Genomic DNA, 25,074 nt, shown 5'->3' on the forward strand with positions numbered 1-25,074 from the left:
TTAAATTTCCCTCTTCAGAGTAATTGATCCAAACCCCCAGCCACCAAGCCCGTGTCAACGGCACGGCCATATTCTCTCATCTTTTCCTCACGTATCATTTGGAATCGGGAGTCGAATTTGCAGAGTCAAAATGTCCGATCCGGTGGTTTTACAGTCTGCGGTGCGAGTACCTACTCCCCCTCCAGGAGTATCGTACTCGCCGCAGCCATCCAGCGTGCGAAAACGTTCTCCTCCATCTCGTTCGCCGTCGCCCAACCGTCGCAGGTCGCCTCCAGGTGGTCGCCCCAGAGATACAACGGACTTGCCTTATGTTGATTCCGATCGTGCGAAAGAGAGAGAACGACATCTTGCGGAGAGATTGCAACAACGGGAAACTCGAGACGCTCCGCGTAAACCGATGACGGACGAAGAAAAGCAAGCTGCAGCAAAGGCTGAATATGACAAGCTACTCAATATGCGATCAGGAGGAACATATATCCCGCCAGCACGTTTACGCGCTTTGCAGGCTCAGATTACAGACAAATCTAGCAAGGAATATCAGAGAATGGCGTGGGAGGCTTTGAAAAAGTCGATTAACGGTTTAATCAACAAAGTGAACGTGTCCAATATCAAACATATTGTGCCTGAGCTATTTGGCGAAAATCTGATCCGCGGCCGAGGCCTATTTTGTCGAAGCATCATGAAAGCCCAGGCTGCGTCGCTACCTTTCACGCCGATCTATGCCGCTATGGCAGCTATTGTCAACACAAAGTTGCCTCAGGTTGGAGAATTACTACTTGGGCGACTGGTTGTTCAATTTCGAAAAGCATTCAAGCGAAATGACAAAGCAGTTTGCATTTCTTCCACTACCTTCATTGCGCACTTGTGCAACCAGCAGGTAGTGCACGAAATGGTTGCTGCACAGATACTCTTACTTCTACTCCATAAACCTACAGATGATAGCGTTGAGATTGCGGTTGGTTTGACCCGCGAAGTCGGACAGCACTTAGAGGAAATGAGCGGGCCTATTGCTTTGGCGGTATTCGACCAGTTCAGGAATATCCTACACGAAGCTGATATCGATAAGCGTGTACAATATATGATTGAAGTCTTATTCCAGGTCAGGAAAGATCGATTTAAGGACAACCCAGCGATTCGGGAGGAACTCGACTTGGTTGAAGAGGAAGATCAGATCACTCATCGGGTAGGATTAGATGATGAGATTGACACTCTGGATGGACTGAATATTTTCAAATTCGACGCTGAGTGGCAAGAGCACGAGGATGCTTATAAGAAATTGAAGGCGGAAATTTTGGGTGAAGGAAGCGACTATGAAAGTGGCGACGAATCCGATGATAGTTCCGAGGACGAGGAAGCAGAAGCGGAAAACCAAATGGAGATTCAAGACCAGAGCAATGCTGATTTGGTTAATCTGCGGCGTACAATCTACTTGACTATCATGTCAAGTGTGGATTTTGAAGAATGCTGTCACAAATTGATGAAGATTTCTCTGCCACCAGGAAAGGAGCCTGAATTGCCGTCGATGATTATTGAGTGTTGTTCTCAAGAGCGTACATACTCGAAGTTTTACGGACTCATTGGAGAGCGATTTGCCAAGTTGAACCGATTGTGGTCAGATCTCTTTGAGGAGTCTTTTGCTAAATATTACGAAACCATCCATCGCTACGAAACAAACCGACTCCGCAACATTGCTCGCTTCTTTGGCCATATTCTCAGTAACGATGCTATTGGCTGGCACGTGCTCTCTTTGATTCACTTGAACGAAGAAGAGACCACCTCTAGCAGTCGTATCTTCATCAAAATTCTTTTCCAAGATCTCGCAGAGCACATGGGAATGGCCAAACTCAAAGAACGTTTGACTGATCCTATCCTTCGACCCAGCTTTGACGGGCTCTTCCCATTGGACAACCCCCGCAACACCCGATTCTCCATCAACTACTTTACCAGCATTGGTATGGGTGCGCTCACGGAAGAGATGCGTGAACATCTCAAGAATCTTCCAAAGCCAACCATTTCCGCTTTGCCTGCAGCACCTCGAGATGAATCAGACAAGGAATCAGTTAGCTCATACTCTAGCTATTCGAGCTACTCTGAAACCGGTTCATCTCGATCGTACTCACGGTCCCGTTCACCGCAACCTCGAGGTGACCGCGCAGCCAGCCGGGGCCGATCTTACACCAGGTCCCGATCTCGATCACGGTCATACTCCCGCTCGCCGTCATATTCGCGGTCCCGCTCTCGCAGTCGGTCTCTTCCTCGTTCACCTGTCCGCAATGATAGGACACGCAATCCACGTCGAGCCAATACATCTTCACGCTCACGTTCGCGCTCTGTATCATACTCTAGATCACCATCCCCTCCTCCTCGCGCACGCGGTAGACGAGCAAGATCAAACACAAGCTCTGTATCCCGCTCCCCACCTCCCCGTCGCGGCGGTGACCGAGCCGCGCCTCGACGACGCTCTTACAGCCGTTCCCCGTCACGGTCTCGCACTCGTTCTCGATCGTACTCTGCAACTCCTCCGCCACGAAGCAGCCGGCGTTAATTTTATCGACTCTGTAGGATATTTGCATAAGCACATTGGTTTCTTTGGATCATGGTGTTCCGTTTTCTTGTTTACTTTTAGCTATTGATAATCGGCTCATTTTTTTTTTTTATATGTGTATCAAAATCAGCAACGTTTATATCCAGGGAAAAGTGGGTTAGGTACTATCGAAACGAATCAAATCAAGCTCATGATCAAAAAGTAAATTAGGATTCGAGAAGAGAAAATTAATAAGACTAAATAAATGATCGCTAGGTAACATCAGAAAACAAAAGAAAAACACTTCAAATGATCGATAGTAACATGTAAAAAAAAAAGGTCATATCACATTTTAGCCCTGCCTACTGGACCGGACCCATTAACCACCAACGGCTGCATCATGGCCGTCATTCTCGGTTTCTCTTCTGTGTTGCCTGCCCGGGTGCTGGACGTGGGTGATACGGACCGCGAAGAGGCGTCGTCCACACAATATGACGACTCAGCACTTTGAGAAGGAAGGAAGGGGTGGTTATTAGTTTTGAATATCTCCTTTCCAGAATCTCTTCTATCGCGATGTTGCTGATGGCTGTGGCACTGGTATGTCTTGTTCGTAGCTGGAATGCTCGATGATTGCGAGTTTGGCGATCCTAGTAGAAACAACATCGTGAGTAAAGATCCTTCGTTAATTGAGAGATTAGGATGACATACCAGAATACGCTGAAAATGTCCCCAAAGTCGTAGCCGTCGACGACGACACAGATGACGCTAACAGCGGATTTGACGAAGCCGTAAACGACAATGAATATGACTGTGATCTCGACCAGTCACTCTCACCACCTCCTCCATCACCATTTACATTCGAATCCTCAGCGGTAGAAGGATCATACTCCGTATCCAACCGAACCACAACCCGACTTCCACCTAGATCAGAACCGTTATACATGCCCACCGCCCTCTCGGCTTCTTCGGCCGTTGAGAATGTGGCTGTTGCGTAGCACTGGCCGGGATAGCTGAGCTCGTTACAGCGAGCTTCGTGGCCGTTTTCGTTGTCGCGGATAATCTGGCAGTGTAGCATGTGCCCGGCGTCTCGGAAATGATCTTGGAGTGTTTGTATGTCGACGCCGGGGCAAATGTTGTCGATTATAATATGGCGTATGCCTTGGGGTAGTGCTTGGTGTGGGTTTATGCCTCCTTCGTTGCTATATGGTGCTGCTGCAGTGTTTGGATATATTTCAGATGTGCTACTAGAATGGAAGCTAGGTTTTCGTGACTCATAGCCGTAGACGTGGTACCCCTGTTGTTGGTGATGATAATAATACTGGCTGGGAGCCGGCGGAAACTGACTGAAAAAAGCAGAGGGCCCTCCCTGCTGCTGGTGATAATCAGGATACCTCGTCTCTGTGTACATCGGCTGGCCGCGTACTGGGATTTGCATTGGATGTGAATAAGGGAAATAATACGGATATTCGATCTGCTGTTGCTCCATCGGCGGGGGAGGGAACATTGTTATCGCTGGAGATGGAAATGTGAGCATCCCCAATCCATCAGGGTACACGTTCCATCCAGCCGATGTATGATGATGGTGATGCCCATACCCTCCCGGCGACTCCATCATTGGCGAGAACCCCTGGAGGTGTCCATGGCTATGCCTTGTTGGCGTGCATGGAGTGATGTACTGAGGATATATGGTCCCTGTTGCTATTGAATGTGATTGGATGGGTCTGAAAATTATCGTAACAGGTGTCAACATAGATCGCCTTTAAAGCACGATAGGGCTGACTTACTCCGTAGTAGCAGGCGATTCCGGCGTCGGAGTCCTCACAACAGAATTCCTGGCAACCTTCCCTCCGTGCGGCAATATAGGACCCGAGGCCGACGAACTTTTCGTAGGACCAGCTATTGGTCTCGTAGGAGAACTTGCTCTGGCCAAAGTCACGGTTAAGGGGTGGCCATCCCATCCCGTTGTAGAAAGCTTTCCTATCTACTTATCAGTTGATGCCGGCATAACACACGACTTCTGGAGTAGGCTCACGATATGTTCGCCATGCCTCATCTTCATTTTTGACTATAATCTGACCTAGTCCCGTAGGATATCCATGTTGGTCATCGTAGACAACTGCTTGTCTGATATGGAGCGCAGTCTGACGGACGAAGTCTTTCAGTTCTTGCCATCTGCAATGTTGGGGTATCTGTTATCGCTTGAATTAGTATCCTCTACTAGCAATGACTTCTTGTGTTCTTACCCCCTGTAGATAGAGCACGAATTCTTCTTCACTAGATCGATGTCCTCGGCGACCTCTCTCGCGAGGAGGGGAGGTGGTCATGTGCATTTTTGAGATCATAGAATGGCATGTGTGGATAAATAGCCCAAGCGAGAGGTTTCTCAGTTGAATTACAGGATTTAATCAATGAAGGATGAACTATCGGTGGAGCAGAATGCCTTCAGGGTCCTGGAGATATGAGCCTTCTGCTATGTGGGTATCGTTCTGTATATCAGGACAACGGATCTGGTGACCTGAACAGTGATGTCATTTAGATCACAGAGATTCAAGTAGACGACCCGAAGAGAATTTTGACATTAGAGGCAGATCACATGCAGTTCCATGCGTTCAGATTATAGTGTAGATGTGGCTTGCGATAGATGTTGTTTTAAGGGTCATGCACACCAGATAATCCCATACCAGAAACGACTATATATATAAACCTTGTCGAAAACAAAGTCAAAGGAACTGCGACCATGTCCTAGAACTCGATAGAGCAGTAGAATCATTGATCCACAAATATAAACAGACGTGATTGCTGCATCTACTCCAATTTGTCGCGCATCCGCCACTTTTTCTACTGCAAGTAAAGCGGGTTGACATTCACCGGCCGTGGTTTGTTGTCAAATGGGACCATTTCCGTGCTGAAAAACCCGAGAGAAAGTGGGACTAGCTTAAAAAGGAAAGAAGAATGGATTTTTCTAGTAGGGAAAGAAAACAAAAGAAAATTCAAGAGGGCAGATGGGATCAAAACTGGTGTGGAAACGAGTGGCCTGCAGAGACATCTCGCCAATCACCCATGCATTTCGCTGGGCCTCAATATGCAGCAGCAGCCTCGTACAATTATAGAGAGCTTAACAGTGGGATACATGCTCTTGGCCGCTTATACATTCGCTTTGTCGTTCGTTCTTTTTCTTTTTCCTTTTTTTTTTTTTTTTTTTTTTTTTTGCTGTTACGTAGTAGGCGCATAGCTAGGAGGTTGGTCCAGGTGATAACCCTAATTGACCCCCATTCACCCGTTTTAGCCCTAAGTAGAACTATTACGCAGACAGCGACCGGTGAGCAAACAATAGCCATTTCCGGGGAAGAAATACAGCCTCGAAATGGTCATTGTAATCGGAGTATTCGACTACCAAGAGCTGAAAAACATTTGTCCCTAATCACTTGATTGCTTTTGTTCGAACAGGGTATGCTGCCTGTTTGGAACCCTAGAGAGGGGCTGTTTCAGCCGGGGTCCTTCGGAATGGCTTTGTCAATCCACACTAACTAACCCTGCACGTCGTAGGTACCGTCTGTTTGGCATATTGCTTTTTTTTATATTTCTTTTCTCTCTTTTTCGCGGGTTCTGGTAACTAACTTATAGGTTATGGATCCTAGTCAAACAGATCTCTGAATAGAATACATCCCCATAGCATTACATAGTCATCGACGCTAGTCATTCTCTGGGTGAAGCCACCTGTTTGACATATCTGATCGATGAACCTTGGAGCTTCATTACCATGTTGATGTATACGCAGGTACCGTTTCATATTTGTCACCTCTTGAGTTTCTTTTCTTTTGAACTTGGCGATCTGTCTATGTCACATGATACGTAAGACTTGGGGGTTCGTAGATGATTTCCACTGGCTTGTCGGAGCAATACTCCAACAATTGTTACTCCATCGTATTCGAGAAATGTGATTATGAAACCAAGCCACGTGGACTCTGACTCCGGGGGATTTCTCTTGTTGCAATGTTTTATGGAGATAAATTTCCTGCTGATTTCCAATTGCGAACAAAACAAGACCGTCTGGTCTGAATCGCGATCCTCACATGCTCGGTTACTCCATTATCATCTAGTTGTTGATCCCATTTACACACCGTTTGTTCTGACAGTATAAAATGGCATAGTGGATAAGAAAGCAAACACATATTGCTTGCATTCGACATGTCTTTTGCCTCCTATTACTCCCGTGTTTCTGCTTCCTAGTCCGTTCTAGTTCTTTTGCCAGGACGAAATCATCATGCGGATCAAATCCTCCTTAGAAGTAATGCATGAACGGGATTTTACCAGTAGAAGGAAGAAAAACCCGGGAGATAGCCTTAACCTTGCTGCCTTCCTCCAGCTCCGGATGAGACCTCTGCCCGCGAACTGGACAGGGCCTCGAACGATCTGTGAGAAGAAGAATTTGCACAGGACAGTCTCTTCATGCAGAAAAAACCTACAAACCCAAATTCAGGCCCTCCCGCCAACAGGACGGCAGGTTTCACATCTCTCCCGTGTACTACTCGTAGTAAATGACTCGAGAAAGACACAGGGATACCCCAGTAGACTGATAGCCTAACTGACAGGGATCCAGGAATTATGTTGATTGGCATCAACCTTGTAGACAGTAGGTCAATTTATCTGCGTACTTATTTGACGCCGTTACACAAGACTTGCCATGTCTTACGATAACCCTGCGCAAACCGTACTCTACCGTAAAACCTCTTTCTCGGAAATTATTCAAAACCCTCTCCCAACAAAACAGGATCGGATAATCGTCTCAGCCGCCATTCATCCACAAGCATGACAAAATGGAGAAATTCCAAAAGTGCGACCGGCGCTGCAGCCCGTTTTCAGTAGCGTATATGACATGTCTTCTTTACTTCCCACACCTGCTAGTGAGGACTAGTAAAAGGGCCCTGCATTGGCCACGCAACATCAAAGCGGCGATCGGTTTTTGACAATTGATCGCGCTAAAGCGTGTGCTAGGCAGGGCCTATACCGGCCTGTACTCCGTACACACATACATTGCTTTGCTTTCTTCCAAGATACATGATCAACATTGAACCAACTTGATATTAGGGCTAACCGTCTACGGTTAATAGGCAAGGCGGGGGCTAGTCGATTTTCTGGGAATGTTGGTGATTAGACGAAAAAGAAGACCTCCTGGGGGAATTCTGATAGATTGCTACACTTGCATCATTTGTATAGTTATACATTGGATACCCAATCGGGTAATGTGACTGCTGTTCGGTATTAGGTGCAAGTGTATCTAGTCGACCAACGAAGAACCTTTGATATATTAATCGACTAATTGGACTATGACCACCGCCAGATCATTTTGATAGTATGCCTATTTCGTCTGGTGCGCTTGGCCATGCAGAGATAGGGCTTTGGCATACAAAGTCGGTGTAGGGGTATGCATTTTGACTTCAAGAGTGTTCGAGAGCTAAACAGCGTATCATTACTAGACACATGGTTATAAAAAAACAATGTATTTCAAATAAACTAGTTAAGAATCCTAAATAGAAAGTAGAGAACGAGGCGCAATATAGGGAGTCTATGCGCTTTTAGGGTCTGTTAAATCAACTCTATCCTTGATGAGTTCGAAGTATCGAAAACATGAAGTACTAGTGGGACTGGTTTCTGAAGATGTTAGCTAAGTGTTTCATTGTGTGTGTGTGTGTGTGTGTGTGTATGTGTGTGTTCCTTTGTGCATCTTAGTCGAAACGGCCATATACGCATCGATTGGAAACAGAAACCGTCCTCGGATCAGCAATATTGATGGAACCACTTCATCTGGAATATTCTATAACCTTGGATTTCGGCACATGTTGACCATTAACCCATCAAGTCAACTACGGGATTGGAGACGCGGATCAGAAATCTGATCAAATCCCTAGACCATAGCAACGCACAAGCTAAGACCTTGACTGACTCATGGCGACCCTATCTCAGACGCAATGCCCCAGTCTATCCACTATAAATCACCTCCTGTCATACCTGACAAAACGATAGCATTGGACACCTACGCACTTTAACTGATTATGTAGCATTTTGTAGGCACCCGTGACTTCACAGATACATGCTTCATGTTGTGCAATCTTCAGACAGCCAAACGGGGCAACAATTTCTACTTGGAAATGCGTGCATGACCATGTTCAGATAGAAACGACGGATGTGGCAACGTCACTGGATGTCGGTAGATTCAACGTTGGTATTCTCACCGCTACGTTTGAAGTTGATATGGCGCGCATGCACTGTGGTGACAGGCAGATATGCATGCATTCGAGTGACGAGATGATGTGCTTAATCTACATTTGTTGCCTAGGCAGCACACTCTGAAGATGTTGATCGGAATTTATCGGCAACGACTTCATTGATATCCGGGAATCAGGATTCGTTGCTTGAGCATACGGTTAGCTGAGCCGTCACAGGCGGTTTTGCAAGAAAGTAATATTTTCCTGAGGTTGTAGTCGGACTAGTGAGTATGATGAATGACTTAAATCTAGAAGGAGGAAATAGGCTAAGTTTCGAATTACCTAGACACATGAACTGGGTGGTTTAACATCAAATCATGCCATTCCTTAAGAAACAAGGAATTTTTCCTTCAAGACACTAGCTATTCTTTTCACACCTTCAATGAGCATATATTCCTCCTCCCATGCCCAACAAAGTCTTGCACCTCTACTCAACAGAGCCTCATTACTCATTCCACTACTGCCCCTAACCCTCATAGCCCCTGAAGCAAGAAACCTAAGGTTATAATCTTTCAACGAAACAGCCGCAACGTCATCCGCAGCTATGCCCTCGGGAAATGTGATATTAATGAAACCTCCCATAACTTGCTCGGTCTCATTGCCTGCAGGTAGGTTATAAGGTCTTCCAATATCAATATTTCCACCTAATGGCCCGAGGTACTCTTCAATCGCCTGTTGCACGATTGCACAGCGAGCCTTATATGTTGGCACTAGAACTTGTCGTATATGGTCTTCCATATTGCCTGTCCGGAGAACGTGTTCGATCAGTGGTCGACGAGAATTGACCTGGAGCACCAGGTTTAGACGTGTAATGAAATCCGGTGTCGCCTCAGCCCAACCACATCGCATTCCCGGTCCAAGCACCTTGGAGAATGACCCATTACTTACAGCATTTCCCCATTTGAGATCTCCCCCGGGTAGTGAGTTGTCAACGTCAATCAATCTGGGCGGTGGCGGAGGTGGCATCGAAGCAGATTTCGAGTGTCCGGTGAAACCACTATCTTCGTGCTCCTCTACTGTTTCCACGACAGGAAATCATAGCAGTCATCCGTCACAATCAGGGAATCCACCTCCCGAGCCAGTTTAACCAAAGCCTCTCGCCGCGCGAGTGTGTATGTTTTCGCGCTTGGATTGCTGAACGTGGGAACGAGGTAATGACATGTCGGTACAGCTTGGGATATTGAGGTGAGTTCTTGAAAGTGGTCTCTTGCGCATCTGCACCTGATTTTGCAGCTTCTTCATCAACATCATTGATTCGTGCTCTCAAAAATTCCACGTCCACACCGTCATCACCTTCTGGGACTCCGGTTAGACGGCCCTGGAAGCCCGCGTCTTCGAAAATCGTGCATGCTAGAAAGTACGTCGGCTCGACCATCCATATACGACGTGCGTACACTGGATCCGTAAAACCAGACAAAAGAGCCTATAGATTCCCCGATGCGCCGTTTGTGATGCAAATACGCTCCGAGGTAATTGGCTCCGGCTGCGAAGCTTCTGGATTTGTGCTTGGGGTGAGCGTAGGCAGTACAATCGCGACAGCCATTCTGCGATGTCTTTACGGAGAGCTGGATCTCCAATGTTGGGGCCATAGAGCATGACATCTGTTGCTCGAGCGGTGTTTGACAAGACTCCATCTGCACCTGCAAGGAGGGCTTTGGCTGGTAGAAGATGAGGTGATGGCCAGCCTCGCTGGAGGTTGATGTGCGGTTGGGGAACTGTTGCCTCGATTGCCATTTTGATGTTCTTTCTGGAGTTTTTGAAGTTATGTCTTCATGTTCGTAACAAAAACATGATTTCAGTGCTTTTGATTGCGACATGGATATATTCCATTTTCTTGAACCTAACCAACCCTTCCAACGCATCCATTGACGCAAATCGGGGCTATCGTCCGTCGCTCATTCTAGATCCATTGATTGTCCATTTGTCCATCGTCGCAACTTGCAATCATCATCGAGCATGGACATCCTGAACGATAAGAAAGTTATGGCCATCCGATGGTAGATAGGCCGGACAGTCAACAGTCCTAGCGTGTCCGAAGTCCGACAGCGTGAGGAGAAGCTTTTTGATAAGAATAACATCCACCTCACTCAGATCCGGATACTCGGCCCTTCGTAATTAACCTGATATTTTGAAAATGCAATCGTCTTTTCTGACGCAAGAGTATTGGGGGTTTGTTGTGCGGAGAATAGAGCTTCAAAATGCCGCCATAGGTCCCGTAGCTTTCACGGGCGAGGGGCAGTGGTGTACCGCATTCGAAAATTGCAAACCGGATTGTCGGGGGGTAGTCTGATGGATCGATTGAGCCCATTATATCTTTTTGTTCACCTCCTGGAGTGTTGAGTTCAGCACAATGCAAGTGGTTGAGTTATACGTCCGCCAATGTTTCAGTCTTGGAATGGAATATAGGTGTTATCTTCCGGCCAACTAGACAAAACGCGACAAAGATGAGTTGAATATGAATATAACTATATTATCGATAGCTGCATTTCTATTATCTACCCTTACTAGATGTTCATCCCTGCCGAATCCGCGCCAATGGTGATGAGATTCTCGGACAATAGACTCCGACGACGCGAGGCGAATCGGTTGATAACGACTTTGATAGTGAGATAAAAATTGATAGAATGAGTGACTTTGAGCATGAGAAGACCAAAAGAATATCTAGTTAGAAAGCAGATTTGATTCTACGTATGTACTCTATGGTGGGAGTTTAAACACTAGAGTAGAATATAACTAACTATGCTAGGAAGGAAGAAAACAGCCGTGCCTTTACCCTAATTTTAGCCCTAAGTTCGTCCTCTCCTCAACGACCACCAACCACGTACTACAACAACGGGTCAACATATGAAGCCTCCTCAGGAAACCTCCTAAAAATATCCGCCAACTTATCCATCGGCGCCGCCATAAGCCCCGCCACCGTCTCAAACGGCGGTTTGTCGGGGGCCATCGGATGGCTCCTAGTCGGCACAAACATCTTTGTCCTCTCAAAACTACTCGTCAGATTTGCGGAATCCTGTTGCGTCAGACCATCCTCTAGCTGTATGAGGTCTTCTTCCTCCTCCTTGCGGATGTGTGCGCTCAGATCGCCCCAGAGGTTGCGTAGGGTAGGCTCGAATTCTGTGTCGGTTGGGTTTAGGGCTTGGAATTTGTAGAGATACTTCTTTACCTTTATACCTCTTATCAGCACAAATAAATCCGAGATTTGGGAATGAAGGGAGGGATACAATTTGATGGTCTTCCCGATCCCTATCCGCAATCCTCTTCCCATCAGCCACGACTTTCTCCAAAGCCGGATAAACAACCAACTCCTCCCCCACAGCATGCCTCGCAAGATCCCAGGTGAATTGGTTCTGCCATCTACGTCTTTCGTCGAGATCCGTCGTCCCCAGGATCTTGTTGTAGCCGTTGCGCAGGGCGACGTGGTCGTGTTTGATGGTGTCGGAGATGGAGGGTGTGCGTGTTGCGGAACTGCCAGAAGCTGCGGAGGCCATTCTAGTTCTTAGAGGTCGCTCGATAATGATGATGTGTGTAGTATATATAGGTTGTTGAAGATAAGAGTGGGCGTTTGAGCATGATTCTCTTTGCTGGGTTACTATAAGAAAAAGCAAGGAAGGAAAGTGAGAACGTGTTTTCGTTGAAGTAACTACATGTTTCTCTCTCTTACTTTCAACTAGACATCTGACTACAAAGCTACATCATCCCTCATACCTCAGCAATCGCGAATAATCATGTCATTCTCAACTTCTCCCTGGTGCATCATCAACTCGAAATCTCTATCTCACCCAAGAACCATCCAATCAATAAAGATGACATGAACTCCGATTGATGGAATATTATGACCTACCAGGTAGGGGAGTTCGAAATCCGGTACAAGGCGGAAGTCCTTTCCGATCCATGGACCAAGACTGAAAAATTTCGTACGCAAGCCCTAACCCTATCCCAAAGCCCTCCCGTTCCAAAGTCGTAGCACCTTCCACTTTGGGTAAGTTAGGTGATCATTGACCACAGTGTGCATGACAAATCGGATTAAAGATGCTGACTCAAACGGCCAAATAACCTACGTTATTAGTTAACTAACTACTAACACATCAATGCCAGGCAAAAGTACTAGTTATGTAGTCCGAGAACATGGTGTTATTAAGAAAAAAAAAAATAATCTCGTATTTAGACAAGCCCAGTAGTTCGACAAGATAGAAGATTATCATGTGGTATTTTTCCTTACGGAAAAAAAAAGTATCGTAGTTAGACAGAGTTGCATCAACAGTCAACTCGGGGATATGAATAGAACGCTCTGGTACTCATAAAGGGGAATCATCCGGGTATCAATGGCCAAAAAGAAAAAAAGAACGCCCGCCGTGTGGAAATACTGTCATCAAGAATCAACTCCGTTGTCCTTTTTGAATCGCTCACTAAATACATAAAAGCAACGCGCTATCTGGATATCGTAACTATAAAGCAAAGAGTAACAATAACAATGACTGATGGATCAATTGGTCTATCGTTCAGAGTAAATAAGAACTCCTATCCATGATGCATGAGATAATCCTGGTGCATTCCAGATGCTCCTTGATCATACATAAGGATAAATGTGTGAGCTGAGAGGGCTAGTCAAGTATGTCTTGAGGGCGGCATGACTGTGGTATCGGGCGGTTGCGTTACTCGTGTCGTTGTCATACCGTAAAAACTCGATAAGATAGACTTCGAAATCAATTTTCGTACGAACCCTTCGTGTTCGCTCATGTTTGTAACTTCTCAGGACGTCGTATGTACTCTAATGGTGCAAGTGTGTATGTCCCGTAGAGTTTTTCCGCCCAATCTTTATTGAGCGGCTGATGCCCGAGATCCGTCTGTCCGTAGACAGACAGTAAGCGATGAGGCCAGTTGGTGCCCGAGGTTTCTTCTATTTTGCCCTTTGTGTTCGAAAGTGCTGGAAATTCGAATTCAGCGGTTGTTGAAGCCCACCATTGACGCACATCGACTGCAGTAGTATGAATTCATGCCGAATTGGACGACTCCTTGAGCAGGTGAGGATGTCCCGTTGATACTGAGCGATCGTTGACAGCGAGAGCACCGCACAATATCGAGAAAAGTCGATGATTTGGAGTCGGAGGAACGAGGAGTGCTCAGCCGGACGGAAGGGTCGGCTGGTGTCTGGAGATGGACCGATGGAGAGCTCATGTTGATAATAATGAACAGCGATCGTGTGTTGTATTTTTTTTTTTTGAATGTCAAGAATGATAATGAAAGAAAAAATCAATCAGGCATACTAAATATACGCGAAAAATCTTCAGCCAGCAAGGCGGGCAGTGCTCTTGGTTAGGCAGAAGGAAAGCGGATGAGCTAGGGAGAGCTTGACTAATAGCGCGTGATTGTGGAGTGTGTCGTCGAGACGACAGTCAGGTGCCGGGCGTATTGATACCCCGGAGTCTGACAATCGGGAGTCAGACACGTTGAGTCGGTGTCGTTAGTTGAAGATGTTCGGAGAGAAAGAATCGAGAGATGTCGAGATAATTTATGATGGAGGCAGTCGGCCCTTAGTCACGGAAGGAGGGACGCGGGCTGAAGGAAAGTGGAGATGACAGCGATGGTACGATACGGTGGCAGAACGATACCGTACGAGTATGGCACGAATCCAGCAATTGCTCAGTCAATGCTCAGTCAATTAACTTTCAATAAAATCGGGTTGACATTATCCAGGCTTGCTTACATCGACGATCCGTCTAGCGAACTGCTCTGTATATGCTGATTCATACAATTGCAAAAATCCTTATAAATGTTGCGGGCTACCATGGTATCCTTGGGACGTATTGTGTGGTAAGCAGTGGGTGTTCCCCCACAACGGACCGCTTTCCAGTATTCGCGATACGCAGCTGTACAGACTGAGAAACGACTAGAGAATCCATGGCGTCATCATACATATGGTGCTTATCTTCGTCGTCCGTTGTCTGCAGCATTAATTACTCAAATGCCATCATCATCAGTGGGCGTACGCGTACAACATTCGACGATGGATTGATTGTATTCAACGCGCTACAGAGAGCAGAGTACGTATTGTGTTTGTTTCTTCTTTCTTTTTGCTACAATCCCAGCGAGACCGACCCTCGGAGATCATTGGAAAGCCACGATCTAATAGTCCGGACTGCCACCTGTAGCATCCGCCAGTAAGAACTCTCCATCAACTTTTCCCCTTTATCTTTTTCCTTCGATCTATCCACATCGATGATCGCACGAACCCAATTGGAAACCACTCTTTCTTTGCTTTCTTCTTCTTTTTTCTCTCTGGCTTTCTCCCGATTTTTCGTTTTCCCCTCTCAAATCGTTGACGCCGTGAGTATCCTGAGTACCCGATCTGGCAGGTCCATTGGCCAATGGAATCTGCTATCCGGACCGGGCGAACCGGCTAATCAGTCAAACTTTCGGGCTTCAGCCATGTTTCATTCAGTATGTAGATTAGTCATTGTATGTGGCGCTTTTCTCCGTTGTACTGTAACTAAGTTACTATACTATGTACGTGGTAAGTTGTAACATGCAACAGGCCGAGAAATTTCCTATTCCTATGTATACTACATATTACCTCGCTTGGTTTGTGCGAAACGACGGAGTATCGATAACTATAATGCTCATTTTATATATAATGATGTGGTAGCGTCACATATCTCACGTACTCGGGTTCGTTATTGGTGGTATTCTACGTTGATCATTCGCCTTGAATGGAATGGCTGCATGACTAGTGTTTTGAGCCTGAGGTATGTTTAGTTTCGTATTTGCATGTGCTCAGAGTCTGGTAGTCATAGCAAGGGTAAACAGAGCCAACACCAAAACTACAAACAGTGCAACCCGCATACTTCCCAGGCAGGAGAGGGTCCTAGTTCTATTTTACTGGACAACTGTCAGATTCTCATTCCACAAAGCTTCTCTATCAAATCATCGCCGCGCGCTTCTCTAAAAGCGTTGTTCGCCAACTGATCCGCTTCCCGATTCCGTTCCCGGGGAACATGCCAAAAAAAACGTATAAATGCCTAGGCCGATCAACTCCTGATAAGCCTGCTCCAGCTTCTGGAAAAGCTCTGCATTAACCACCGGCGCACCTTTGGCGTTTCGAAATCCGTTCTTCTTCCATTTGAGAATCCACTGCGTCATGCCTTTGACCAGATACTCTGAATCCGACTTGATCACCACCATAGATAGCTGCTTCCCCTCGTCATCCTCTGTTAGAAGACCGCGTTTTGCAAGAAGCATGGCTCGCCTGAGAGCATAAAATCCAGCAGTCAACTCGGCGATTTGATTCGTTGGATTGTCAATATTCAGTCGCACACTGCGATTATTTAACGATTGCTTGCCAAAATAAACCCCGATGGCGGCTTGCGCTTCAGAGGTGCCATTGTGCCGGCATGCGCCATCTACCGCAATGATGATACAATCGCTGTGTGCTGGGAGAGTGCCGCGTTTTGATATTGGAGCGCCGTCGCAGGCAATGTATACCTATTCATGATCGACGCATTCCACGAGATCGACGTCGACATTGTCGGCATAGATCTGTTTCGGATTAAATATTCTGCCAGATAGCCACGGTCGGGCAGCCTTGTCGCGCGAATGATGTGCGCGTGTCATATTGACTCCAGTAAGATAGCAAAATGAGACTCGAGATGTGAGATGGGACAATGAAACGGGTGAGTTGCGTAGAAATCAACCGATGGTTTCACGTTGGACGGAGAGATGAGATTCCCGTTCCGTCTCCGTCGGCAATGCTATACCGGCCGGAAAGAGACATCAAGTAGATAGCCACTTTATACAATAGAAAACTTGACGCCATGTATAAATCATCTTCTTCGCTCTTTTTATATTTGAGCTTCACTTCATAAGCATTGAGACCTTAGAGCCATAGAATGCGTAACCCTAAAGGGTTTGTGGCTGCCAGTTGCCACAACAGTGGTACCGGACCCGGGGTACGCTAACACCGCTAGCCGGAGAATGAATTGCCACCTCCTCTTTCCAGTCGAGCGTCCTCCGAATTTTATCCATGGCTTGCTTGCACAATGCTGAGATGGGCGCTCAATTAGTCTCGCCACAAATAAAACATCACGGTGGAGGCCACCTATTCGTCAATTCTAGCCATCCTAACGATGTGAAGAAAAAAGGCACCCAGCGCTCGATTCGGAGCCACTCCATACGAGGTGCCTGTCGAGGTCGGCCAAGTCGTAGAAGAAAGCCCCAAGCGGTGACATATGCTCTTGAACGACCATATGTGGCTGCAGATACTAGGAGTTGTCCAGATCAGATTTGTGAACAGATTCCGGTTTCAAAGTCATTGAATTTATGGCCGTTTCCTTGCGAATTGCAACCCAGAGCACAGGAGCTCATCTACTTCAGTGCGTATCTCATCCCCTTCAAATATCATTCCCGAATGTGTCTCACCAATATGTCAAAAAGTGAACGCGGAATCGGATTATGTCTTCCGCCCATTTCGCGCCGTCTGGTTCTCAATGGCCTTGACTGATGCCACTGCATTCCAGTTATGCATGGCCAATGCAGCCATGTTCATGGCGCAGAGGAAACAACCAGAGACATTCCAGTACGAAAAATGCTCGGAAACATTGGAGTATTACGGAAAGTGTCTTGGACAGATTACTAAACGACTTGAGTCTCGTGATGATTGTGCTAGTGACGGGGTTATTGTGACTATTCTAGGGCTTATCTGTCATGATGTACGAATCTTTAGCATCAGCCTTGAAACAGAAGACTAATAAAGTATGAATAGATATATGTTGGGTTATGGGCACGTTGGGTGACACATATTAAAGGTCTACGTCGGATCATAGAGCTCCGCGGAGGATACAGAAACATCAGCAGCAATCTGGCGCTTTGGGCATCATGGTAAACGGAAATTTCTCTATTCGGCTGACACAATGCTAATTCGACGTGATTAAGGTACGATGCTCTGGGCTCTGCCACACATGACACATGCCCGCAATTTCCGGAATACATGTGCGATCTCTCACCAGCTTGCCAACCCGTCCGGACACCTCGACTGGAGCAGATTATCTGCAAACTCATACACAAGGATTATACACCAATGCAACCCATATTAGACGCATTGGACAGAATCAGAGAGATTGCCGACGCCATCAATACCCATTACCAAGAACCCGAATTCTGGAGACGAGAAGACGATCTCAGCCCTCTTCAATCAATCGGTCCTGTTACACATGCATTACTTTCAATCCCGCGACTCGATGCAGTAACTAATGATGTGGTCGACCCGACAGAATTGTCTCGCGAGATGGTACGGTTGTCTATGCTAATTCTGCTTGCTGCCCTCAAGCGGATGTATTCTTTTTTCCTGGATGAGACCGAGTTCACAACTCTAACGGCAAAGTTTCTCTCGGTCCTGTCGTTATACCGCCAAAATTCCTCGTTATACCACGATGATGGATTGATGCATCTTGAACTGTGGGCTATACTTACTGTCGCTGCTTTGCAGCCATTTGCGAACCGTTGGCTCTACGTAACTGAAATTCGCAGGTACATGAGCTATCTGGACATACAGTTCGCGACTGATGCTTTTCAGCTATCTCGCGACATTGCTTGGATTGATGTTATTGGCGGCACAGATATGGAAAATGAATCGCTTATAAATGCAATTGACAACGTAACGCCACCGCCTTGATTTGTTATCATACATATGTTTCAGAAAAATCAACCACCCGTGATACCACCGCTTACACTAATAACCTGGCCCGTGATCCATCGACTGTTTTCACTACAAAGCAACAATACCGCATCGCCAATATCCTCAATCGTCCCGATCCTCTCTTCAGCCCTCGTCATGGCAATTAAGGGCTGATGAAGCTTCTCCATAACCTCCTTGGGCAATGCATCAGTCGCCACGCCACCCGGCATCACAGTGTTGATAGTCACTCCATATCCGCGTCCCAGTTCCATCGACATCCCGAACGTCATTGCATCCACTGCTGCTTTTGCGCCTGAATAAATCGGAACGGGACCCGGGCAGACTTTGGAAGCGACACTTCCCGTGTTGATGATTCGTCCGCCGCGAGGCATGTGAGGGATGACGGCTTGGATCATGTATACTGGTCCGAAAACAATTGTTTTGAACATGCCCTCCATGAAAGAGGGGGATGCTTTGAGGAACGGTTCGACACTGCCACTTGCAGCATTATTTACTATCACAAGTCAGCCAACATTCAGATTTCCTTGTTATGTGAACATACCCAAAATATGAACATGGTCCACACCAAACAATCTCAACCCTTCCTCAACAAGCATCTTTGCGCCCTCTGGTGACGACACATCCGCCTGCACAACAACCGCTTTCCCGACAGTATTCTGGTTCAACGTTTCGGCCACCTTAGCAGCTCGAGGCGCACTCTTATCCGAAACATGGTTAATCACCACCCAGGCACCGTTACGTGCGAGTGCAGTAGCAATCCCTGCGCCAATACCAGTCTCACGACCTGATCCGGTGATGATGGCTACTTTGCCGGCGAGGGAGAGGGTATCCATGTTCGGAGACTAGACAAGATCAAATGAAGATAGGAAAGATGATGAAGTATGAAAATCAAATTTAGACATTCAACCTGGACATTCAGCCATCTTAAATACTTTACTTCTTCCTACAGAATGTAAATATAATTCTATTTTCTTCGTATACCTCCTCAGCTCCAACTTGATATCGTGAGAAAAGTGGAGACTTTAATCGATACATTTCCCAAAATGGAAATAAGTTTTGACTAGCTGCATATTGCGACTTGGCCAATCAGGTTGTGGCATTCAATCCACAATCGAATTGGAAATAATAACTAAGTTATGTACACGTAGTATGACTGTATATGTTTGTTTCGTTTGCACTGTTGTAGAGCCTACATCCATCCTGCCAGAGTTGGGGATTCTAACTCTGGTATATAAGTACCCTGTACGCCTCTGTCACGAGCGGCAGAAAAGGGGCAGAAAGCTATTGTTGAGCTGCTCCTGGAGACACTCAAAGCTGATGTTAACTGGACGGACGAGGAGGGTTGGACATCGCGCATTGTATATCACAGTTCGGTCTTACAAGGAACATTCAAGATTGAGCCACAAACAGAGGGCCTACTCGTGACGACTACGTAGTTGTACCTGTAGATGGGCCCAACAATGAATGTTTAATGCTTGATTCCTAGATTCAAGACAAGTCCATGATCAGTTCGCCCTTTACCCCGTAGGAACTGACATGGCTTGCGCATACGCAGACCCAAACGCAATCCCGAACGACTGGCGAACCCGACAACCCGGCTTCACAAATTTGGATCCTCATCTATATCCAGGGCATCATACTTTTGACTCTATTCTACGCCATCTACTTCATCCCTAAACCTCTACGACAACATAGACAAAGGACCTACCAGCAAGGTTTTATGGGTTGGGCTAGCATGTTTGCGGTTCATGTCGTAATGGAATAGGGCATTTCCAATCTTTCAATCTGAAAGTTGGTAAGCTTGGTGATAGATGGGTTGTTATTGATCCCATCAAATCAGTCAATGACAAATAATATGGTCCGTTTAGGGAGAATAGTGTCAAGCCGGAAAGGATAAGTGGGACGTGGTATCCTGATGCACTTTTCAAAGGGTTAGGCGACGGCAGTCTTGTCGGCTTGTAGTTTCATTCAGGATCCTTCCTGTGGAGATCAGCAATAATGACACCGGTCCCAGAACCAGTTGAACGCCTCAAGTCCACCACGAACATGCCTCCTCTTCTCACCATCAGTCGAGCACACCGTTGAGGTTGATGCGCACTCCATGAGCGAACCGCGAAATGCTTCCACAGACATCTGCAAAGGATGCATGACGGCATGGGGTACCAGCGCATTCTCACTACCGGACAAAGTGCGACTAGACGATCCCTATTTATCGTCGTCGGTACTTCCATTCGCGACTCCTGTATCCCTCTTTGTTCAGGCCGGTGGTGCCGAGGTGATGGTCCATAGTATACGGGTTTTTGCGGGTGCAATGCCACAGGCTCCTGGGAATAAGGGAATAAGGTCGATTATTTGGAGGTTCAGAATGTGCCGCATGATATTTAGGGTGAGGGGTATGTTGCGGGGTGGAAAACAGAGCAGGAAGATGTTGTAGAAGCTGCTGCTGTTTTTGTTCGAGACAATGGCCTAACTATATCATTCTCATCTGTAGTTTGAAGACTTACTGCCAAATATTCACGAATCAAGCTTGGGTTGGTGTAGATGGAGAGGCCGGACATAGGTCGATACGACGTCATGCGGCTGCCCCACCATCATCCCTCCTTCCACACTCTCTTTTCCGCGGCACTGTTTTCCAACCCCCCCAATCCTCTCACCTCAACTCGAAAAAGAAAGTCTTGAGCCAAAGAATATCATCCGGAGCGAGGATATATATCAACCCTCTCCACACAATCAGATACCCTCATCTCCGGCGTTGAAAAATCGACGTATCGGACCACCATGCCGACCACGGGCTCCCCCAACCTATATAGTTTCACGAACATTGACTCCCTCGCGACACATCTGCGCAAATATGTTTTGAACAACCAACACGCCGCCCTAAACAAACACGGCGTCTTCCGAGTCGCCGTCTCAGGTGGTTCACTCCCCAATACTCTCGCCAAAGCCCTGCTCGCACCTGGCAATGGCTCCGCCGAAGACACAGCCCAATTCTCCAAGTGGGAGATTTTCTTTGCCGATGAGCGCGCTGTTCCTTTAGACCACCCAGACAGTAACTACCGTCTGATCAAGGAGGAACTACTCGACAAGATTCCTACCCAGCTTGGTGCACCCAAAGTCTTCCCCATTGACGAAAAGCACGTCCACGACGAGGACCCAACCGAACTAGCCGACCTCTACACCGAAGTACTGAAGCACTCATTCGCCGCCAAGGATAGTGTCAAATTCCCCGTCTTCGATTTGATTCTATTGGGTGTCGGTCCCGACGGCCATACCTGCAGTTTGTTTCCCGGCCACCCCCAACTCCGCGAAGAAGATGCCTGGGTCGTCGGTGTCAGCGACTCGCCCAAGCCACCCCCCAAACGTATTACGCTCACTTTGCCCGTGGTCAAGCACGCCTTGAGTATTGCCTTTGTCGCTACCGGTGGCGGAAAGAAAGATATTATGAAACGAATCTTTGATACAGATGAGAGTCAGAGTTTGCCGAGTGGATTGGTTAATATTCTAGCCGGGGATAAGGTGTCTTGGTTCTCGGATAATGCGGCTACGGAAGGGGTAGCGTTTCCCAAGCGGGCCAGTTTGTAGATTTTGATATAGATTAGAAGAAAATTTGGATTTTGATTATAACGAAATCATATTTAGTGTTGGTATATACATATACATAAATGGTATTGTCCTCGTGATCGTTCTTGTGATTGTCAACAAAGAAGCACTGACCACCCAGACAAGTCATGGTGGAGATCCCGAACCACAGTTTGTTGATCGACCTTCTTCAAATCACCCTCATGAGTTGACATGCTTAAACATGGCGAATTGATTATCATAACATAGTCGAAAACAGATACGGTGACTCGCAAGTCAACTGACAAGCAGGTACATGAAACTCCAATAGCGCCCAGATGTACGGACCTACAACCTTGCCATCCCGCTTCTCGACATAAGTCCCACCAGACCGATGCCAACAACATACACAACGCGCAATGCGTCTGGAAAACCTCCCGGCGGCCTCAAGCTGCCTCAAAGGCAGCAATCAATTCCCATTCCCGTCGCCTCTTCCATACCCGTGCCATCAACATCTACAGTTATAGAGAATATATCCAGCAGGAAGAGCTTGCTTCCGCAACGCACGATAACTCAAAGCCGGCTGCCCGGGTTGAGGAAACCGCAAACACAGACAGCACCTACGATAAGCATAGATACGGCTCAAACGCAGCCAACAAGAAAGACAGATACTGTTCAAGAACAAAAACTAGAACAAGCAGTGGTTGAAACGCAGCCAATTTCTACTCCTCCTCCACCAGAACCTCCTCAACCGAAGCCTGAAGATGTCAAAATACCGCCGCCGCCGCAACCCGTCACAACTAATACAACGAGTGCCACAAACACGAGACCTCCCTCACGACCTCGCACCGAACCACGAACAGAACGCATAGCGACAAGATCAAGATCCCCTATCAAATCACAGCAAAATGACACGAAACCCACCGCTACAAAGAAACCGTCCATGCCGCCACCGGCGCGACCGACTAGGTCTGCATCTCTACGTCAACCGTCTGCCCCGAAGATAAGTGGTGTCGTGGAGATAAGAGGGCATGCTAGGCATCGAAGCCAGGTCCTCGGTAGCCAGGCCATTGGCGCAGCCCCAGTTTTGGCAGCACCTTCGTCGCGCGAGAAATCTGTAGCTGGGACGACAACTGCCGTCAAGCCGCGTCCGCAGTTTACGACATATCAACAATCCTTTAGCCCTAAAAAGGAGACTCTACGAACAGCTGCTGCGGACGATCGAAAAAATGCGGGCAAGTCTGTTGTAGGCAGCGAATTACCAACGGAGACATCAGCCTTACAGGCGGAATTTCTACAACTATACCTCCTCCATTCCTCGTCACTACAACAAAATGCAGAATGGAAATCAGGTGCGGAGCGCCAATTACGCGACAAATACAATGATGTAGCGGCATCATATAGGACGATACTAGACGAGGAAAGACATGTACAAGAGCAATTAAACCTCGAAGCTCTGTACGACTGGTCGGTGGAGTCAGCGAGTCTAGCCGACCATAATCATATTTTTCAAGAAGAGATTCAGAATTTTTCGCGCGTCACGCAAGAAGTCGCAGATATGACTGCGGATGGAGCTGGACGGTACGCTTTGGTCGTCCAAGTCTTTGAGCATTGGCTGGATAGGGTTGAATATATCCAGCAAAGTCGGGAGAACCAGGATGATGATGGAGACCCGCAGTATATCGATAGCCTAGGGTCAGTATGGAGGAATGAAGTGGACGACTTGACCAACAAAGCAGAACTGTGTCTGCGCGAACTATCAAAGATGACGATATTTGTGATCGACGAGAACGCGTTTTGTGAGAAACATGGAAGTTCGGCGCTTGTGCAGATTGCGAGAAAACATCGAGATATCTTGGCGGCCATGATCGACGAACTGAAATCAATGCGCACCGTGGAGTTGGAGACGGTCAACTTGGAGCAAGCATGGATTGCGCGTGCGGCGGATGAAGTCGCAGTCAACGTTGATCAGGGGGAGAGTTCTCGAACAGGTATATGGCGGACAATGACTTCATGATTGGCGATGGGAACGGTGATAAATAATACGCGTATAAATGACTCGGGAGTTATATAGTTAGATAGACCTGCACAAGACTCCGGAATGAAGATTCTACAGTTACATATCACATTCGCCAACGACCTGGCATATAAGTCTATCCTGGCGATACATCGCAACCTACCTAGGTAGGTATCTGTAAATGACTTGCACTGAATGCACAATGTACTTGACCACCAAGAAACCATCGAGTCCTCCTACCTAGACACGCAGTTGAAACTTGATGCACTTCACGGCCGCCGTTACCGCAGCCGTTGTCCAGTATCCACGCACAGATCGCCGATCCGCTATGACGGCTGGTCTGGGAAAAAGAATTCCGATAGTGATCTTCGTTCAGGTTGGTTCTCACTTCTCCCTTCCTAGTCCCCATAATGTCCGTAGACAGTAGTACTACTAGTTATGTAGCAGAATTGGGAACCACAGATTCATCAGATAAGCCTTCATCGCCGTTGGAGTGTTTGGCCCCTTACTCAATCTCGGAGTTGTTCTACTACGGAGTATGGCTTCGTTGGGACTGAGAAATATGAGGAATAAATATGAGAATCGAATAATATGTCATGGACGTGGGTTTCAGGTGCCAATAGGAGTCCCCGGTCACGCCATGCAGGAAGTCTTGCCAGCAGCAGGCCGTGACAGCGCATAATCATTCCATTCCGTTCGTTCGTCCCAGCGTAGTGGCTTCCTCTCTTGCCATCCTTCTAGGGGCGTTGTTGATCATCCACAATGGTTCAACACAAAAGTCAAATTAGGTGGTGTGAATGTTCAATGGGCCAATGGCGCTGAACGTCAAGCTACCTCCGTACGCTAATCTGCTTCTAGTTAGCGCCAGCAAGACGCAGGAATAAGCATGTTGGGCTATTCCCTTTGTGGATGTACAGATTGCTTTTGCGTCGTGCCGCTGTGCCCATTGGGTGGAAGGAGCGAGCTTTGGGACTTAATTTCCATGATGTCACGGGATGGATGTGTGCGTTGGGTCTGT

General features: G+C 47.1%; 8 protein-coding genes across 8 annotated transcripts; 4 read left to right on the plus strand and 4 right to left on the minus strand.

The window, feature by feature from the left end:
* Window positions 1–130: 130 nt before the first annotated feature.
* Window positions 131–2,545, plus strand: EYB26_008548 (uncharacterized protein; the record flags this gene model as incomplete). The annotated part of the gene is made up of 2 exons (XM_054267799.1): window positions 131–1,405; window positions 1,461–1,478. The coding sequence occupies 2 exons, from the start codon at window positions 131–133 to the stop codon at window positions 1,476–1,478; spliced, it is 1,293 nt and encodes a 430-aa protein (XP_054123774.1).
* Window positions 2,546–2,869: 324 nt separating this feature from the next.
* Window positions 2,870–4,854, minus strand: EYB26_008549 (uncharacterized protein; the record flags this gene model as incomplete). Its single annotated transcript, XM_054267800.1, has 5 exons — window positions 2,870–3,171; window positions 3,233–4,245; window positions 4,309–4,501; window positions 4,557–4,713; window positions 4,768–4,854. The coding sequence occupies 5 exons, from the start codon at window positions 4,852–4,854 to the stop codon at window positions 2,870–2,872; spliced, it is 1,752 nt and encodes a 583-aa protein (XP_054123775.1).
* Window positions 4,855–9,117: 4,263 nt separating this feature from the next.
* Window positions 9,118–10,524, minus strand: EYB26_008550 (uncharacterized protein; the record flags this gene model as incomplete). Its single annotated transcript, XM_054267801.1, has 3 exons — window positions 9,118–9,787; window positions 9,861–10,140; window positions 10,185–10,524. 3 exons carry the CDS (start codon window positions 10,522–10,524, stop codon window positions 9,118–9,120), a joined length of 1,290 nt encoding a protein of 429 aa, XP_054123776.1.
* Window positions 10,525–11,614: 1,090 nt separating this feature from the next.
* Window positions 11,615–12,281, minus strand: EYB26_008551 (uncharacterized protein; the record flags this gene model as incomplete). Its single annotated transcript, XM_054267802.1, has 2 exons — window positions 11,615–11,956; window positions 12,015–12,281. The coding sequence occupies 2 exons, from the start codon at window positions 12,279–12,281 to the stop codon at window positions 11,615–11,617; spliced, it is 609 nt and encodes a 202-aa protein (XP_054123777.1).
* Window positions 12,282–16,834: 4,553 nt separating this feature from the next.
* EYB26_008552 (uncharacterized protein) lies at window positions 16,835–18,457 on the plus strand (the record flags this gene model as incomplete). The annotated part of the gene is made up of 4 exons (XM_054267803.1): window positions 16,835–17,159; window positions 17,221–17,495; window positions 17,549–17,664; window positions 17,719–18,457. The coding sequence occupies 4 exons, from the start codon at window positions 16,835–16,837 to the stop codon at window positions 18,455–18,457; spliced, it is 1,455 nt and encodes a 484-aa protein (XP_054123778.1).
* A 29-nt stretch (window positions 18,458–18,486) lies between these two features.
* Window positions 18,487–19,314, minus strand: EYB26_008553 (uncharacterized protein; the record flags this gene model as incomplete). Its single annotated transcript, XM_054267804.1, has 2 exons — window positions 18,487–18,974; window positions 19,023–19,314. 2 exons carry the CDS (start codon window positions 19,312–19,314, stop codon window positions 18,487–18,489), a joined length of 780 nt encoding a protein of 259 aa, XP_054123779.1.
* Window positions 19,315–21,259: 1,945 nt separating this feature from the next.
* Window positions 21,260–22,063, plus strand: EYB26_008554 (uncharacterized protein; the record flags this gene model as incomplete). The annotated part of the gene is made up of 1 exon (XM_054267805.1): window positions 21,260–22,063. One exon carries the CDS (start codon window positions 21,260–21,262, stop codon window positions 22,061–22,063), a length of 804 nt encoding a protein of 267 aa, XP_054123780.1.
* A 370-nt stretch (window positions 22,064–22,433) lies between these two features.
* EYB26_008555 (uncharacterized protein) lies at window positions 22,434–24,056 on the plus strand (the record flags this gene model as incomplete). The annotated part of the gene is made up of 1 exon (XM_054267806.1): window positions 22,434–24,056. The coding sequence occupies one exon, from the start codon at window positions 22,434–22,436 to the stop codon at window positions 24,054–24,056; it is 1,623 nt and encodes a 540-aa protein (XP_054123781.1).
* Window positions 24,057–25,074: the final 1,018 nt, after the last annotated feature.

The sequence above is a fragment of the Talaromyces marneffei genome, chromosome 6 (genome assembly GCF_009556855.1).
Source record: "Talaromyces marneffei chromosome 6, complete sequence".
NCBI lineage: Eukaryota > Fungi > Ascomycota > Eurotiomycetes > Eurotiales > Trichocomaceae > Talaromyces > Talaromyces marneffei.